Below are 19,745 nucleotides of genomic sequence, written 5' to 3'. Positions count from 1 at the left end.
ACCCTGGAGAGGAAGCCTAACCTCTGTGACTTCAATCGCCCTTTTAATGGGATGAAACAAAAAAAAAAATGATGTATCCTGACTCCCACTGAGACTCCAACTCAGCCTGCATTTTAATCTGACTTGCAAGGACATACATGTTACTTATCTCTAATGGGTAGACAATATTGGTTTTAATTAAAAAAATGCATAACCATAATAATCACGTTCATCAAGTTAATGTATTTTATTAAGTTTAAATACATTTAAAAAATCAGAAAATGGTACATCTTTCAAGTACCAGTACACAGACTTGTTTGACACCAAGTATTAAATACAACATGTAAATACTGTACATAGGATTATTATTAATAATAAATAAGCTAAACAGATAGACCTCTTCATCTAGAATCCTAAAATCTTAAGTAATTTGACAGAAGTCACAACACTGCGATCCCAATGTAGTCATACTCCATTTTTAATCTTTCCGACAAATTTAAAAAAGTATCTTAAATTACTATAAAGATTCTGAGTAGGATTTAAAAAAAAAGATAAATTATCAGTAAACACTAAACAACAATACATATACAGTATTTCAATAAAGCAGCAAAACAGTTTTTCTCTATTGATTCAAACCTGCATGAACACAAGAATTCCAGGAATATTGTGAAATATCAAATCTTTTTTTTAAGTACCTGTACAACACAATTACAATTTACAAAGGACAAAAGAACCATAGTACACTTCTTTTAAGGGTGTAGCTTATTTCTGGAGCATTAATTCAGCCCAGGTCAGTTTGTTCATACTGTATATAACAACATAGTCTAAAGCGATTGCTACTTTTTATATCTGTAACGTGATAAATACATATTTGTTTTGATACATTCATAAAATAAACATGTATCAACATTGACTTCAATCTATAAGCTTATGTTTTTTTAATAAGAATGTTTTTCCATTTTTATTTTCTGCGATTAGGATAAGGCTGCAAATTTGGCAATTAGTATCAGAAATCAAGAATGTCTTCACCATAATGCCATAGAAACACCAAGAATTACAGACTCTTAAGCTAGTTTACCATTATTGGATACCAGGGATACCTGATCAACAACCTGACTTCAGTTATTCCCTGATATTTGACAATTTACCTTTCATTTTATTTTGCTAGATCTTCCTGCATTTCACTGTATTTTCACAGAGATTTCCTGCAGTGTGTATGACAGCAGGATGTTTAAATGATTTATTTTAAAGAACATTGTGTCATAACAGTTGCTGCACTGCATATGGTAGTCTAGCAGAGTAAAGCATGGCAAAAACACAGTACAAATAGAAGAGAAATGTAAAATAGAGTAAAACAGAAAAAAATCACAATAAAGGCGCAAAACAGTTGAGGTTACAACAGTAAAATTTCAGAAAGTTCCGTTTTCTGAGGGTCACTATACAGCAGAGCCTATGGACTAGACCCTTACAGAAATCAAGCAAGGTGACTGCACACAGAGAGCTCACGTTTAAAACTTTCACCGTACGAATTTGGAAAAAAAACAACACAGATAAAAGACACATTCAGGTTCACATTAAGAACTGCAGAACAGCATTAATAAGTGTCAAATAGGAACACCTACCAATCTATTTGACACCCGACAGGTGATGAAAGAAATGAGAAAATGTTGCTCAGATCAATATGTTTTGGCTGTGCATCCAAGTTCACCTCTCCTCACTTTTTGGCTTTGCAAGCAAAAGGTTTTTGGCAGCTCTCCTGCACCTGGGCAGTCATGCAAGCTTTTGTTTAATTTATGGGCAGAGGGTCTTAAACGAACACAAAAAAGTCATATTTAAGAATCTGAGCTCTAATCAGGCTATGGCTTACTTTTCATTTAATATATGGTGCAGATACAGTCGTTATTTCTGATCAATTAAAAAATCTTTACTTTCTGACTATAAACGAACCTAAGAAAGTGCTGTTCCCAAATGATTTATAGCTTTAACCTTGAAAATAATTCTCCACAATTGATTAAATGCACGTAATACAAAAAAAAATGTGTGAAGCAAAAGAACAAAACAGCATCAGCTTAGAAATACCCCTAACGCGAAGCAACGTCATTGCTTTTAAAATCTAACAATGCTGCAAAGGTGCATATTTTAGAGATAACCGACTTTGAAAAGATGGGACTACTTTATATATTGAGTAAGGTGAATATTGATGAGTAATGAGTAAACACCTTCTTCAGGTGTGAAACAGCCAAAACGTTGTGTTTCTTTTTCTCTCCTTCCACCATGGAATAAACCTTTACCTGTTCCTTTGCAGCCTACGCATGCTAGCTCCCTACTTGGACGTCTATCATGAGTAATGTAGCATATGACTGACAGTGCAGATCGCTGGTCAGACTCTGCCACAGCATATACTGTACATTAAAATGAGACTAAAAGAAAGAAAATGTATCCATACTTTAAAGTAACAGCATAAATTCACATTCTATTCTGAGTGCAAACTGTAGGAACAGCACTGTATACCACTTCTGAATTCTGACCCTGAATGGGTATTTGCTTCGAAGAAAGGACTAGGCATTTGACCAACGCCAGAACTCAGGAAATGCATAAGCCATACAGGTTTCAGTTCTGTTCTTTTCAGTCAGAAGGTTTTATGAATTTACATTTAAAATAATCCTCCTTGTGCTCCCAGAGTGCTGATTGTATGACCGACCAGCGACGACCCTCTCTCCACTGGCACCATATGCATCGCAAATTTCCAGATGTCAGCTGTCCATCTCAATTTCCTAGCCACACTTCCTGTCCGACAGCTGCACCACAGTGTCACTCTCGTGTGGTAAGAGATCGCTTTGCCTGCGCCGCCAGAAACACAACCTTTACCCGCTCGTGAGATGAGAGTTCCATGATGATCTATTTATACTTATTGGCTTAGAGATACATTCCAAGTTGCAGAGGTGGGCTAGGATCAAGTGGGATATTGAACACTGATAAAAGACAAAACACTTCTACGAACTAGGTCAGAGAAATTGCTCTCAGCATTTAGATGTGCAAGTCCTGGAATGACTCTCCCTAAGGTCCACATCACTGAAGGTATGCAATCTCCTTAAAGTCAACATCAAAACCGTGGAAGCAAAACTCTTTGACATCAACATTCCATTGATGCAGATCAAACTAACTTAAACCAATGAATCCCCTATTGACTCACCCAGTTCTCACTACAGATAGATATAGGTAAGGGCACAAAGTTCTTCTTCACTAACAGTGACCTCCTATTTGTTTAAATCACTATTTTGTGCTAAATTATTCCACATCAAACAAAGGGAAAAGACAATGAACAGACCATCACTTTAACATTGCACTGCTTTACACATACACTTAATACAAAAACAAAGGCTCCTTATATCTCATACTGGACTACCACTGCACCCAAGTAGGTGTAGCTGTTGCAGCCCTAATTTCTCTTTTTAAGTGGTGAATAAAATGATTCCTGATAATTATCTCACAGACCATAGCTGTCATAATGCATATGTACAAACATTAAATTTACCATTTGCTGTAAGGTAATTAATGGTAATTAATGGTGCTGTCATTTGACATCCACAGCACAAATACCGTAATATCCACCTAAAATATTCCAGATGTATAATTATCATTAATTCCAATGAGCATTAATTTAATGCTGACTGTGAGAATTCATTAACAAGGAGTGAGTGAATATTTACCGTATTTGAATTAAGCCGGAAAAAAAGCAAAACTACATATTTAGATAGTTTTAATGCAACATACGTTATTAAAGAGACTGAATTTTGTTGTCAGTTGCAGGCAGGTTATATGTATGAAGAAAATTAGTTATAAAGGAGTTAAATCTATAGATGTCAGAACCGTAGCCAATGTTAAACAGACATGCACAGGCATCCAGCAAGGAGAGCCTGAAACATTTTGTGAAAAGAAAAAAAAAAAGACTTCAGCCCAGGCACACTTTGACACCTTTTCAGTCTTCCGCACAAACACACGTGTGAAAAACCCAAATCATGGAACGATTATGACTTGCAACATCCAGAGCTCTTCATCTCCTTGTTGACGTAGTCATGCAGTTTGAACGTGGGCTCATTCGGATTCCTCATCGATCTGTGCTTCAGTTCTCTGTGTGGGGGACAAGACAAGGGCATCGTCACGGAAGTGAGGGTCGGGATCACGATGCCACTTTACGCAATGCGGTGCAGAAACGCATACTTCTCTAGTCTTTGTAGCATCACTCAGGATGGCCACTCAAAGCCTAGTGTTGGTGAATCACGACGAGCAGAGGACCAAGGGGATTTATTTATATCTTGAGGCTACCACTGCTCATTTGTAAGAGCCCGATGTTTAGATTAGCACTGTCAGAGCATGGATTGCGCAAAATGAGAACTACGTGGCGTGAGCTCATTTTTAACAGTTTTAATAAAATTGCAGCACTTCAGCAATCAAACTAAACAAATGCCTTTTCTGGCAAGACATAAGGACATTGGAAGGGATACAGTGACAGCTCAATTTTGCTAATAGTTACTCTGAAGGCAGTCATATACAGGAGTAGCAATGACATTAGACATTAGAGATACACAGTGATTTGCAAGTAGAGATTCTAGCATCTGTTTGTTAAGGTGTGAAGGTGATCGTTAAACAGACAGCTACAGCTCATGCATTTTTAAAACTCACCCACTCCTGCGACTTACTTTGCCACGGCTAAGAATGCCAAGTCAACATTAAGACCAGTTTTGGCACTCGTTTCCATAAACGGGACCCCAAACTCCTGTTGGGGAAAAGCCAACAATTACCAGAATGAATAATCCTGAATATCTCCGCAAGTGCAGAGAGAAATAAATCAAGCTTTGCAGATATGAGCCTCTTGGCTCATCTTGGCTCTTTTGTGTCTAAAATACATTCCCGGGTGTTCACAAAGAGCTCTTCCAACCCAACCATCTGCACAAAGCACCAAACATTGAGCATTTCGAATAAAGCAATCATTGCAAATTTCTTTTTTAAAGACTACAGAGATTCTGCATGCCAGGATAAAGGAACAGAGTCTTTTTAGCAGTAAAGCAATGTAATGTTGCAGTATATTGCATTCAGGGGGTGAGGGGGCTGTAGATGATCCTGAAATCATAAAAAGGTTCTTCAAAACTTGGACAGTTTGGGAATTTTAAACTGGCAGTAAACCATTATTTGGGTGTCGCTTTTATCACAAAGTGCCCGGCTCAATTCTGGGACTACTCTTCTTCATCATAAAACTGAACCACAGTTCACATTAAAAAACAAAACGTCTGGATTTTATTAACGTCACAACAAGCTTAACCATCAAACACTTCTACAAAACACTGCTTGCTTCACGCTAATAGTTTTCCTAAAACAACTGCCTTATTGAACTAAGGACATACAGTTTGTGGCTTGTGCTGCATTGTGGATCATGGCAAATGTATTTTAAAGAATGTGTAGTACAGGTAGTTTTCACAAATATCCCCTATCTACTTACTCTTCCTTACTAATGTGCTAGGTAAATTCCAAGGAGAATTTGGGCAGTGGATGGGTATAGATGTATTAGTGGCAAACTTCATGCAAAAAGTGCAGAACTTGTTTCTCAATGACATGTTGCCCAGCTTGGATCAATATTCAATAATGCAGTTTATCTGCAGATCCAGATATCTATTTGCATGAGGCTAGCGGTGGTAAGCCTTTGTCTTAGGGCATTTCTGTAGATTTTATTCAAGCTGCAGGACATAATATTATTAATGTCTTTATATTTATATTCATATTAATATATGTTACTTTCAAAACATTAGCTCTCTTTTTCTTACAATCTCAGGAGGTCTCAGGAGGCTTGGGAAATAATCTCATACAGTACAAGAGAGAATACTTAGTGTTTTTATGGTGTGGTTACAACAGTGATGTGGCTTTTTTGCAGATTCATGACATGCTGCAGATTATTGAGGTTTGGATGCTCATAGCCCTACACATCAAATGATTTTTGTGTAAGTTTGACACGACACTGAACAGGGATGGAGATCTTCTAGTATTTAATGCTTGGGAGCAGGGTCTCTTTTTGGCATAAAAATCAGCATGTTTCTCACAATCAGACCTATACTATTTTCTGAGGGATTTCATCCGGAGTCTTAAGCAAGTCTTTAAAATTAGCCATTGTGCAGTTACGTTTTCCCTTTTTATGATTTTAAATTAGCTGCATGTGTGGCCTATTAAAAGCGAATTAATTTATTCACAATGAAAACAGCTAGAAGGACATGATTAATAATAAAGAGAACAGGACCCCAGAAAAGCCCCTGGCTGCCAAGATGGGCAGTTTTTAGGGCAAACCTACCTTTGCCAGCTTTTCTCCCTCTTCCCTCTTCACCACCCTCTCATGGGTAGCGTCCGCCTTTGAAAGATCAGAAACACTCACATGAGCTATGTGACACCCGCTGAGATTTCTGATCGCTACCACCTCCAAAAAAGCATCCAGTGCCATTGCCGGCATCACAGTTTCCACATTTCAGTGCTCCAGCACTGTGTATTTCTTTTGCCAATACAGCAATTCATTCAGCAACGCAGCAACATACCGTAAGTGTGCCCGTTCCAGTTTCAAGACACTCCAGCATCGATCTGAATTCCCAAAGGGATGATGAGAATATTTGGAAAATCAACCTGGGATCTGAACGCAGATCAGGGAACTGAGGGTGCATAATGAAAGTGATTGACTGGGGAGAAGGGGGTTAGATGCAGGAATGTGAACGTTGCAGATAGCAACTAATGCTACCAAACGAAATCCCAAACCACTCAATAATATCACCATGTGACTATTTCTTGACCAGTGTGTGCTCGGGGGTGAACTTTTCAACAGAACCCATTCAGTGCTCAAAGAGAAAACCATAGTTCTATGCCAGAGCACAAGCCAGAATGAGTGCCCCCTCTTGAAATTCGTTCTCCTCTTCATCATCACTTGAACTCCCAATCTTTGTTTTTGGTTCCTTTTTGCTGTTAGCCGTTTCACAGTAACTCAGGATGTGAGCTCTGGAATTTACCAAAGACACTGACAGCTAAATCAGTTTGCATTCTGTCTGCCAGTGTTCAAAGACATTTAGAAGAAAACGTCAGTTACCACAAAATAGTCTTCCTGATTGGACCAAAAGAAGTTCAGAATTGCCTTGATTTGCTGATAAAAGCTGTAATTGGTGGTGTTGGGGAGCAACTGAATTTGACTGCCTCCCGTAACTTCTGTTTAAAATCTGTTTGATCTCTTGAAATTCAGGAGTCCCCCCATAAGTCAGAATCAAACATTTCTCACCTTGTTTCCCAAGAGCATGAGAACTACATCTTGTTGTGCATATTCATGGATTTCTGTAAGCCAAGCCTGTTGAGAGAGAAAAGAGCAGATTGAGCCGATGAAAGCTTTCAGAGGAATAATAATTACAGCCCAGTCAGATGTTGTGGGATATAAATATTCCACGCACGCAGACTGGTTAAATATGTTTAGGAATTCCACTTCTACTACTGATAATCAGACATTTGGGAAATGAACCTCTATCTTAAAAAGACATATGACAAGCAAAATAATTAGATTAATAGTTCTACAGCTGGAAAAAAATGTCCGTTGCATAACAACATTAGAAAGGTTACAAAACATGAGAGAAAACCATTCAGCACGTTCGGTCATGAGTAGCTAATTAATCCGCAGATCTCATCTAGTTTTTTCTTAAAAGAAGCCTAGGTATCAGCTTCAACCGCATGGCTGGGTAGCTTGTTGCATACTCCCACAATCCTTTGTGTAAAGCGGTCTTCTGTTCTCAGTTTCAAAAGCTGCAATGCAAACCGATCATTTTTGAAGTGGACATGCAGACAGTCTGCTTCTCTTCCAACGTGGAGGACTGTTTGGCTGACCTCTGGCATTTCAGTAAGATATGAAAACCTTAAAGTCAATCCACAGTGAAAATCATATATAAGATAGAGATTTGCCAACAAATCTCATTCGGATCAATAATGTAAAATCCTAAGTGGGTATACTTTCTGTCCTTCGAATGAGACCATTTCATACTCAGGAACCATTTCATACTCCGTCGTGAAAACAGAGACAGAGGGGAAACCAAACAGGAATCTAATCTAAGAGAAAGGCTAGGAAAGGTTTCTTTACACAAAGGCTGGTGGGTGTCTGTAACAGTTTTTCCAGCCCGGCAGGTGAGACACAAACTATGGACTCTCTTAAGGAAAGACTGGAGAAAAGTTTGAATTGACATAGCTTACTAACCTACCAAATTAGCAAGATGGCCAGAAATGACTTTACCATTTACCTTCCAGCATTTTTTGTGAGTTTTGAGTAAGTGCAAACAAGTCAGTTAAAAGAAAAAAACTAGAGGTTAATACAACTGACCAGTTAGTTAATTGCATCTGTGTAAATATATTTACAGTAAATCAGATCCCAACTTTAAGTGTTATTAGCTGATTTATTATTTATTGTGCGTGATTATTTTTCTTGATTCTTTCAACAATTGCAATTTTTTAAATTAAAAATATCACATCTCCAATAGATTAGATACTGTATTGCCACTTGAAGTACTATGACATTATTGATCTAGGTACACCTTATACCATAAAAAACAGATCAAGTAACTTCATAGCGTTTAGTTAAGTTTGATCTTTAAAATAAACATGAAACATCATTTCAGACATGATGTAATAAAGGAGTTCCAGACATCTATGATTTATTTCATGTTGTTCATTTTCATCGTGTTTGAACACAGCCCTTTTTTATTTCCTTATACCAGGGAAGTTAATTTAGAACAAATTCCTATATTCTGCAATGATGACTAAGAGAGACATATATATGTACGAATTTCCTGGAGCAATCTGAGTAAAACAGCTCACTAAGGAGTGTCCCACATGGGAATCGAACCCACAGCTTTTCAGTTCTGAGTCCTGAGCCCTGAGCACTGTAGGCTGCTGCCTTTTTATACGTTTTTAATTTAACCACACTAATTCAATTAAAATGGATGGGAGGGTGTCTCTAGGTGTGTGAGTATATTTCCTCCCTGCAGAAACATTCCAGTCATTAGGAATTCAGACCATAAGGCAAAATTAATTAAGAAAAATAAGTTGTTTTGTGTCCAAGTCTCTCTCTTTGCATGCTGCAATGTGATGAGAGATGTCACATGACATTGTGAAGATGTCTTTGCTGTTAAGAACTGCTGGCAGGTGGCAGTCAGATCTGATTCACTTTCTTCACATAATGGTCATAGCTTTAGATGGTTAGTATACCTACCACTGGCCACAAAGGGGTTAACAAAAAATGCAGAGATTCCTGGAAAACTGAAACCTAAAAGCAAGATTATGCTTTGAAGGTCCTGGCCCTTTTCATACATCAAGCAGTTTTCATGCTAACTTGACTGAATGCCCCTGTACTATTGAGTGAAATGTCATGTTCCCAGTTCAGTCACCCCATCAGACACTTAACACTGCTGCAAGCTGTTCTCTCTCCTACATCAGTGGGTGACTGTTATCTCAGCTGAGACATTATCATGAAGACCTCTCGGGCCCATGACTATGCGGAAAGAAGCTATTTAAATGTAAGTAGTCACTTTCCCTTTCCCATCAAATCACTGAGGTGGTGAATTCTTTTTAGGAGAGAACCGCACAGCCCTTCATGTTGAATATTGATTTCCTCAAATGACTGCCGAAGGGAGTCAGTTTTCTTATTCAATAAGCATTAAAATAATGTAATTGGCCTACGTGTACAATTTGCTATCTATACAGCTGTCCTTCTCGCACAAGAAAATATATTAAATAATCTCTGGCGTGAAAACTCCTAATGCCTATTAACTGCATTGCTGACAAAAGCATAAAATTGCTTTTAAATTAATTGTGAGTAAAGACGTTCATGACAAGCTATTAAATACAATGTAATTTGTAAGTTTTATTCTGCTAATATGAGGCTCGCATATTACAACACTACCCATCATGTTGCATGTAAGTGACTGCATTGTGACCTTGCTTTGAAATTGTCTCCTTCTGGAAAGCTTTGTGCAAATCCCTGGAATTTACTTGGCTTTAAACTGATTCCTGTACCCAGGATTTTGGTTTGCCGTGTAAAAATGATCTCGAAACTTGATTATTTGGTTGCTCTTTCTATATTCGCTGTCTATTGGTTTTCGGGTCTTTTTGCAACCTAGCTTTGCAAAATCCATTTGACACAGCATTTCACATGCATTTCAAAGAAATCATATTGCTGAACCATGAACAGTGAAGTTCATTTTTTCTGATCTTATCAGCATTTTGCTGTTTGGCTGTTAATATTCACAACGTGTATTTTTATGTTCATGTTTTTGCTCGAAAGTTTCTTGCTGTGAAGGCTGTGGAGGATACACACTGGATTGAATGCTGGCACAAAAGTCTTCTTGCGCACACAGAACAAGAGGAGAAACTTCAGTTACAGTTCAGCACCTTGGACAGAGACAGAGCGACATTTGCCACACTTTTACAGTAGTTTTATAAACAACAGAGCCTGCAAACAAGTACCTGTCCATAAAAGAGTGAGAATACTTTTTGTTTTTACTAGGAATACAAATTTTCTTAATATCTCCAAAAAAACAGGGACCTCTCACAAGTAACAGCACCCAAAATTGCAGGTTAAGGTTTACAACAGTTGATTGGGGTCCTTTCAGCTTCCTGATATATGGATTCTAGTGACGTTCCAGGTGCCTACAGACTTCTAGCAATGTCAGTGAAAGCTATGCTATTCCTTTGGCTGGTGCTAACTCCCTGTTCAGGGACTGAGGAGATTGTTTCAAGTCAAAAAAACAAGGGGCTCACTGCTGGCTCTTTCTGTCCTGAGTGGTTACAGAAGTCACCATGATATAGCCAGGCTCACACAAAAATTGACAACAGCAGAATGACAGTTTGAGACCGAACGAAAAAAATGTCTAACCTCGCTACGCATGACCGCTTCAAGCCATTTGAGAAAACATTATCGATTTTCATTAGTGGTTGGTTCACGTTTGTGGTAGCAGGGTGAAGGATGTTAAGTCATTTTGTCTTCAGGTTAATGTTTTTAAACTTTACAATTAGAGTAGTCAGGAAGCACGGTTAAGCCTTAACACGACTTCATATGCAAGGCAGAAAGTGCTTCTTAATTAAGTATGAAGAACTGAGAGCTGTATTCTGAATGTCAAATAAGCTTGAAAGGCTTTCTTCAGCGGTCCAGCGATTTCAGGACTTTTCAAAGCTGTGGATCATGATCAATTAGGATTATGATTATTATATTTAGCACATTATGAATTAAAAGACTAGAAAAGATGAGGCTGACCAAGCTCCCAATTAACAGTTTTACCAGGATGAGTCAGATATACTTAACACTGAATGGAGGGACTAGACAAAAAAGTATTCATGTGGATACCACTTGGCTTGCACAGAGATGGGAAGGCCAAAAAACACATGACACAGCATGACAGCACACCTCCAAAGTCAAAGACAGCAACGGTTTCTGCTGTAGACATAACCACAAGAAAAAAACTCTTCTCTACTTTTCTCTCTCTGGAATACAGCAGACATCTTTCTCCTGAGCTTAATAATCAAGCTCATCTTCCTCCTTTTTTTGACCTTGTGACAACGTGAAAATCTATTTCATAGAGAATGTGAAATTACCAGACCAGAGGGTGGCACACAGTACTAGGTAAGCCTGAAAGGTTATAGGTTTTGAGTCTCTGCTGCAGACACTGTGGTTGTATCCTTGTAAGAGTAGCTCTACTGCCCAGCTGTACAAATGCAGTTATCTCTATGATGTAACAGCATCCGATCCTTGAGGGAAGGCATGTGCTCTCAGACCAGGGTGAGCTCAGGCCCAGTGAACCATAGCGCTCTGGTAATGCAAATACCTCATTCTTCAGTTCCTGTTGTCATTAAGGTCAAGCCAGGCAGGCTCTAGTATAGATTGTCAACAGTTTCCCCATTAATGCACCTGTAGTCTATTAAGAAACACTGGGTTCTTCTATTGAACATAAAGGGCTGTGACTGGGCTCCCTGTAGACAAGCTTTTCCTCAAAACTCTGTTGGTGTTGGCTGATATTGATACCACAGACTTTTGGGAGAAGACCAGTCAGTCCATTTTACACTATTATTTATTCAACTGCAGATAAACGCTGGGTGCACCCCACTTTCAGAAAATTGCAAGTGACTATTGATTGTGGAGCACCTGTACCTCAGAGCAAAAACAGTCCCGCAATGTAAGTTCTGCAAATCAACTGCCCTGAAAATAACAAGGCTGAAACCCTTGTTTCGTTCAAGAAACAGCTGGATGAGATCCGTGGATCAATAATAACTACCAAATGGACAACGTCAGCCAAACTGGCTTCCTCTAGTCTGCAGTAAATCTCATGTTCTTCAGAAACTCCACAGCAGTGGACAAAATCCGTGGTTCACTTAGGTAACTTTTGCATAAAACAAGAGATTTGCTCATAATTGCTCATAATGCAGAGATTACTGTGAAACTATGGAAGATGAATCACTTCTATCTCTGATAGATGGGGCAGAATGAGTCTCATTGCTCTCCTACTAGTTTTATGTCAGGCTTCATCCTTGCTTGACTGCCACATGTGGCCTGGATAAGGGGCATTGGCTCGACAAAATCTCACAAAAACATCACAGTTAACACACTGACAAAACACATTAAAACCACACACACAAAGTTTGTCAAAGAAACAATCAAAACAGCTGGGTATTTAAAAATCATTCTATTTTTTACATATACAGTATGTATACACTAATGGCGCTTGTCCGGACGTCTCTAAATGAATAAGAACGCTTACAATGTAGAGGAGCTAGACAGTACGGTCTGGTTGCTAGCAGCTACTCAATCCAACGACTGTCTGCAGAATATGTCTGATCTGGGATCCTTTTAAATTTGAAAAAGTAGCTGATATTCAAGCTACAACAGTTTATTGATTTTTTTTTCTTGTATAGAACTGAAGGCTCAGCTGACAACTGTTAAAACGAAGCAGAAAAAAAATACAGTACATTCCTCGAATTGCCACTGTTTACAAGAATTTTAAAAATCCTTCCTTGCTGTTGGTATTATTTGCCCAGGGATCACAACACATTCCATATTTGATTTATTTGACTCTGCTTAACATAAAGATTTTTTCTTTTTTTTTTCCCAAAGTTAGACTTGAAAGACCAAAGAATAGACATGTATTCGCAACACGCCAGACATTGCAATAGAAAAGTAAAGAGATGGTATTCAGAATTTGCTTTAACTGCTGAAATACAGCCACATCATTTAAACTGGTCTTTAGCTTATTATTACCTTAAGGTCAGCCTTGACAGATGTCCTCATTGATGGTGAGTGCAGACTTTTCACAGCTTGACTTCAAATCCAAAATATACAGGCTTGAATCACCCCTTAGGGCTTTCTCTATTCACTTCGGTTACTTCTAGCCCTGGTTGATATATTTTAGTGCTTTATAAAATTGCTGTTATATTATTCTTCGTGCCCTTTACAACTTGAAGCTTGTGGGGAAAAAAAACAACCACTGTTTTGAAGTCCCCACTGCAGGTTTGAATAAACATCTTCAGGAGAGTGGGCTGACAGAAACCATATTGCGATAGGGAGTGGTAGTTTAGCAGAAATTAAAAAAGAAAAGTGGATACCTTTTAGGAGGCTTTGTGGCACAAGGCAGTTACAGTATTATTGCTGCCTTGTATACACATAGTTGAGTCACTGTCCCAGTTATTCTGTGTTACACAAAATCAGAGGTGAGGGATGAGGGATGAGGTGAAGGACATATTTTCTCACTTGAATGGGACCGCCCTCATTGGTTCCACCTTCAACACAAAAATACTCCTCAGTTCAGTGTGTGATCAAATCAAACCGAACAATAGCACACTGCTCCTCTACAATCATGGAGATAGCAAGATGTTGTGAGACTTTTTTCCAGTCTGGTCTTAGGGCATCGACCAGCTGTGGAATGGACCACAGCTTTGAACCAAGAGCTGCTACAATTAGTTGAACAATGGCTTAATACAAATGTCACCCCTATTTGTCAGAGTAGACAGGCTCATCTATTATATTCATGGAGCCTTCACTCTTAATCAGAAAAGTGCCCAATGCCAAGCATTTTGTTTTTCTTGAAAGGCTTTCAGGTATTTGATTAATGAAGTGCGTGAATGTGAGTCATTAATTTTGGAAAGACATTTTTTTTCCCCCACAAATAACGACAGCAAATGAACAGAGTAATGATTATAGTAACACTTGTTCAGTTAAAACATTTCCTGCTCTTCTTGTTACTGCAGACAGCCCTCAGGTGTGTACATACACAACAAACACAATTGGAAATTTGTTTCTCTCGCACACTCTGCAATGACAGGGAAAGTCATTCAAATGGCCATTTAAAATTGCACTTAATTTCCGTGAATTAAATCATTCTGCATGGCATCTTTTCTTTGAAAAGAAACAGCAGACACCTCCTCTGTTACCAAATCTGTCACAAGAAAAGCAAATTGTAAACACCGAATCTGTACAGACAAAAAAGTGCTAGGATACATAAAAGATGTTTTAATTCACCTTACATTATTTTTGTTCCAGGATTCAGTCATTATCAGCAAGCATTTGCAGCTGAGATGAATAGGCACCCCATGATTAATAGCTTATTATAAAATCCTTACTGAGCCCTTGTGAATACTAAATAAATACTGCCATTTAAATGGGTGAGATGCTTTCATAAATAATTTAGATACGAACAACTGTTTTTACATTAGCCCTTCTCTCCAGTAAAGGGCATTTCAATATGTATCCATAGAGCTTTGGACTGTGGTATGGCGCAGGTTCTTTATAAATATTAGACACATAATAAAATTCCAACGTTTGAAAATATTATGTACATAGAACAATATTATTCATTGTAATCCACTGATTCATATCTAGAATCCATGAATAGATAATTTTACAATTACAAATATACCTTTGTATATAATCAGTTATATACTGTACACCTTTTCATTTCATTTTCATTTATCTAAATACTGACAATGCGTTTACACATTCATGGTCACACTGCAAAAAAGGGAACGTCAACCATAATACTGAATCCTAATCCAAAGTCCCTGACGTGTCACAAATGACGGCCATAAGAAGTGGGATGATTATCCTGTAGAAAAACATTAGACGTTAATATTTACAAACAATTCCTTTACCAAATACTGTGTTCTAACTGTGATGGATTTATAAGTGAGCAAATGCAGCTGCTTTGAGAGTGACAATCAAGAGCACAGCTCTTGATCAGGAGGACTCTTAGTATCTCTTTGGCACTGAGCAGTTGCAATTGTAGTTTAGATACATCAAGGAGAGATTCTCTTTTTAAAACCCTTTCTGACATCTTGACTGTCTTCAGAATGGCTGGACGCTATCAGCACAGTGCACCTGGAGACAGAAGTCAGTAATATAGACTTGCATTAAAGTCAACTTTCTATGAGACCATTTATTATACTTCACCCTACAAAGAAGTAAAGCCATCTGTAACGGGGGAAATACTGAGCACTGAACTGTAAATATTGAAACAACATCCTCTTGAGCTCCAAAGCACCTAATCTCACCTCATGTGTTCCACAGCTTTGAGCACCCAATTTCCGTACCCTTCTCCAAGGAAATGCATAATTCTTTTTTAAAAAGATAAGGAATATAAAAAAACCCCACAAATATCAAGTTTAGTTTTCAGTTGATTTCCACACCATTATGGAAGCTATAAAAAAAAACACATTCATTGTTTTAACTGCCAAGTGCATATCTGTACAGCATAAAAGGTGGGTAAGAGTACACACACAGTCTTGGCAAAGGAATTCTGTTTTAGCTGTCAGCTCACACAATCAGCAGAGGGATTCTAGCTGCTCACACTCCGAGAGTTGCTGAGTAGCTCATATTGGAACATGACAGAGATAACTCTTCATAGAGCTGTAACAGAGGACTATGAATAAAAAAACCTGCATATTCAATTCTGTCTTTCTTGCTTGCAGCACTATAATTCACTGTGGTGTCACACTTACAAACCGACTGGCACAGTCCCAGTGCGTATTGTAAAATATGGAAATAATATGCTCTGAGAGAGACCTTTTGAGATGCATTTGGGTGCCGTAGACCAGAAAACAGGATGCTTAAATGGATTCTACTGTTCTCAGTCTAACAGAAGGAAAAAGGGAACCAGAGCATGTCTCAGTACCTCTCGTGCAAGTTTTATGACACTGAAACAGCATTCCAGTACTAAACACACTTAAAATGCAAATCCCTCATTTTGAAAGGCCAGTTTCAGTACAGGTATTACTGAAATAATGCTTTTAATGTGTCAGTTCTCATTTGAAACACCTGGCAGAGAAACGTAGGCTTCCCATGTGCCATAAGTGCAGTACATTTCTTACTGTGATATTGTCTTTTAATCAGCTATATCCCAGCTCAGAAAATGTTGCGACCCATGCAGCCTAGTAGGTCTGTAATACTTTTCAAGCTCCAGAAAGTCATATAGGACACTCACACCATATGAGACCTGTTATGCTCGCCCTCTCTACAAACACCTCCTATAAACTTTCACGGTAACCTCAGTCACTGATCAATCTCAGTGATGACCCCAATCTCAGCAGGAACATCCTGTACGCAGTTTGCTTGTGCGGACTGCTGTCTTTCAGACACGGCCCAGAACCCTGTGCTTCAGAAGAATGACCATGTGACACAACAGGTTGATAACACTTTTCAAGCTCTATATGAGTATGCAACTGTAATAAGCTCACAGTAATTGACCCGTGTGATAAGAAATTCATTCAAATATGAGAACTCTTACAAGCTTCCCAATAGAGTGAATAAGTCTTTTCTCTTCAGCCTCATTTTGGTATGTTCTGCATGGTAGACGGTGCTGTTTACATGGTGCTTAAATGCCAATTTATCAAAAGACCTTATCTATCCATTTGCTGACAAAACAGCTCTGGCTTCAAGCACTAAACATTACTCTTATGTTATCTATGCAAACAACACATTTCTGTATTCTCATCCTAAACGTCTTCAAGTTTGGAATATGAGGGAAAAAGAGATGCAGTTTGGATGATTTGTTTGTTTTTGAGTGGTTGCAGTAATGGATTAATACAAAGATTAGCAGTTTTCGTCAAGCTCTTGTGAGAAGACTTCATCACAGATGGGAAGAAAAAGAAGGCAGCAGAGTTTAATTTAAACATTTCGAAAAGCAACCGAAATTCAAACCAAGGGGAAACAGAAAAGAGCCCCTTCTTTAACACGAACTGCACCACTGAATTCTCATTAAAATTAATGATCCAGCCCCTATCAGAGCCTGCCAAAGGACTGGGTTAGATGACGCACAAAGACTATGGCAGAAGAGGGACAGTGTTATATGGTGCCTGACCCTATTGGTAGTTTAACTATTCTCATCAGGTGCTGAGTAGCTTTAGCAGAAACACAAATAGCAAAAACAGAGTACAATGGAAGATAATTTTTTTTGTTGTGTCCTATTTGATATGCGTAGCTGGCTGACTCTCCACCTTCCACAGTGTTTCAATGAGAGAAAATGGTTATTTCTGTCCAAGATCAAGATGTTGTTGAGCTGAAAAGACTAAAGCAGTCAGGCAGTGTTTAACTGCAGTAGAGGTTATTTGCAATATTTTTAAATGGAGACTAACCAATATTGTGCAGTAGCACATAAGCAGGAATACAGAAATTATGGGCATGTGGATACAGTACATTGTCAGGTTAAGGTTACAGACAAGTAATTATCTAATTATCTTCAAAAAGAATGAAAAATAAAAATATTCCGAACATCATTCACATAAGGCCAATTTTCTCAAGATGTTCAAATGGAACATAAATATTCTCTTTGAAACAATTAAGCTATTTTGTATTTTTGTTTTACCTTTATAACCTACAATCCTTTACTTTGGAAGTTCCATTGATAAGGCTGTTAAAAAAGATAAAAGACCAAACTAATTCGTCAGGAATCCTACTCACAGGAACAGGCCCATATGAAAGCAGTCTGAAATTAGGGCTAATATTATGTGACAGTACGATCAATATATAATTAAAGCACTTCTTTGTTGTATTCAGGAATACTGCGTGGTTAACTTAATAGGGATCGCTTTCATGCCCAAAGGAGAGCAGAAAAGTCACGCCTTTCATCTCAACCGAAAACATTCAGATCGTATCTGTTTTTCGCAAGAGAGAAAACGAGTATGATGGAATGGGAATATAATATCTTGATCTTTACATGACTCAGTGGGAAATGAATTCAAAGCGTGAAAAGAGTCTGAGCTTTTCTTCTTACTGACAACACTGTCTGATAAGCTATGAATGATAACTCTATTGATTAACCATACATCATTTGGCCAGCAATTACTGTGATGCAACCCTCAACCTTCCGACAACATCTGTTCCACAGTGGGTATAGTCCTAAGCAATTTTATGAACCTATTTTCTCTTGGTAGTCAGATCCTTGCAGATATTGGTTTTGCATCAACCGACTTGCTTCTATGCAAGAATTAAAAAGCACCCTGTAGGATAGAAACGGAGAACTAGGGAATGTGCATTTAAAAAGTGAGGCACTACTTTACACAAAGGGTTGACGGGAGTCTTAAATGAACTATCTAGACAATTTAATGAAGCTGACACCCAAGAAACAGCCGGATAAGTGGCTCAATTAAACCACCAGCAAATGAACAAGCTTGATGGGTCAAATGGCTTCATCTTACATGTAACCTTTGACATACTGTTCAGTAATGATTTATACCACCTATCCGAATGATGTCCCGAGCAAAATCTAGGGCTTCAATTTATTTGGGAAAACATTTTTTACTACTAGGAACTTTGTACAGGTTGACAGACTGTGGAATCTCCAGGAATGTAGTTCATTCTTTTCAAAAGGTAAACATTTCATCTACAACAGGCGTTGTGAGTTTTAAGTCACAGTAATTGACTAAGGTAGATAACAGTTTTGCATCTTTTACCAAAACAAGTGTTGTTCTCAAACCTTGCTTCATCAAATAACAAGACTAAAAATGTTAAGTTTCAAAACGCATCACACATATCTGTGAGGTAACTATTCTGATCCACCTACAGTATACATAGTATACAGTATATTTATTACAAAGAAATGTCTTTAAGAGACAATTCCAACTGAACTGGGAAGATGTACTGTACCTGGGCGAATTGATGTACAGTAAAGTAAACATGAGAAAGCAGGGCCTACTCAAAAATGATTAATACAGCATTCTAACCAAGTATTGGTTAATTTAAATGTAACTTGTGCTTGAGCCCTGCAGTCAGATGAATCAGTTTGTTTTTGTCAGAGCACACACAGGACTAATTGACCTGCAGCAGCTGAGATTTAATAGCACAACTACAAAGAAAGAAATGAAGTGATTACAATACTGATGAAGGTCTGCTTAGCCTGCCATCTAATACATTCTGTCACTGCATGAAGAAGGTGTTTAACTAGAATACTGCAACAGAGTTTTGCTGCTTTTTACAGGGCCGGTTATCACTATAAAAAGTTAAATTTGTTTAAACTCACAAAGTTAAAGCCACCCATTTATCCCTCTATCACAAAGCTGCTTCAGCCTACAGATGAGTTGAAAGGGGCTTGGGCCTAAAGCAGCAGACACAGGGGGCAAGATGAGGCTACATGCTCAAACTCAGGAGCCCCAGTTCAGATCGGAACCCAGACCCACGATTCACTGAGAAAATATGATGTGATAACAAAGCCTGTTGTCTGGCAAATGTTAAACAC

At 38.2% G+C, this 19,745-nt stretch overlaps 1 protein-coding gene across 2 annotated transcripts in view; it reads right to left on the bottom strand.

Moving 5' to 3' along the window:
- Positions 1-202: 202 nt before the first annotated feature.
- LOC102687293 (ras-related protein Rab-26) overlaps positions 203-19,745 on the bottom strand; it is a 142,477-nt gene continuing 122,934 nt past the window's right edge. For both annotated transcript variants that reach the window (XM_015359934.2, XM_006636996.3), the window contains exons 6-9: positions 7,280-7,345; positions 6,317-6,373; positions 4,680-4,756; positions 203-4,110 (exon numbers count right to left, since the gene is read on the bottom strand). In XM_015359934.2, coding sequence (XP_015215420.1) covers positions 4,008-4,110; positions 4,680-4,756; positions 6,317-6,373; positions 7,280-7,345 — 303 coding nt within the window. In that variant the 3' untranslated portion in view covers positions 203-4,007. The remainder of the gene's footprint in view (positions 4,111-4,679; positions 4,757-6,316; positions 6,374-7,279; positions 7,346-19,745) is intronic.

This window comes from Lepisosteus oculatus, chromosome 19, assembly GCF_040954835.1.
Source record: "Lepisosteus oculatus isolate fLepOcu1 chromosome 19, fLepOcu1.hap2, whole genome shotgun sequence".
Taxonomy (NCBI): Eukaryota; Metazoa; Chordata; class Actinopteri; order Semionotiformes; family Lepisosteidae; genus Lepisosteus; species Lepisosteus oculatus.
This window is presented reverse-complemented; position numbering and strand designations above follow the sequence as displayed.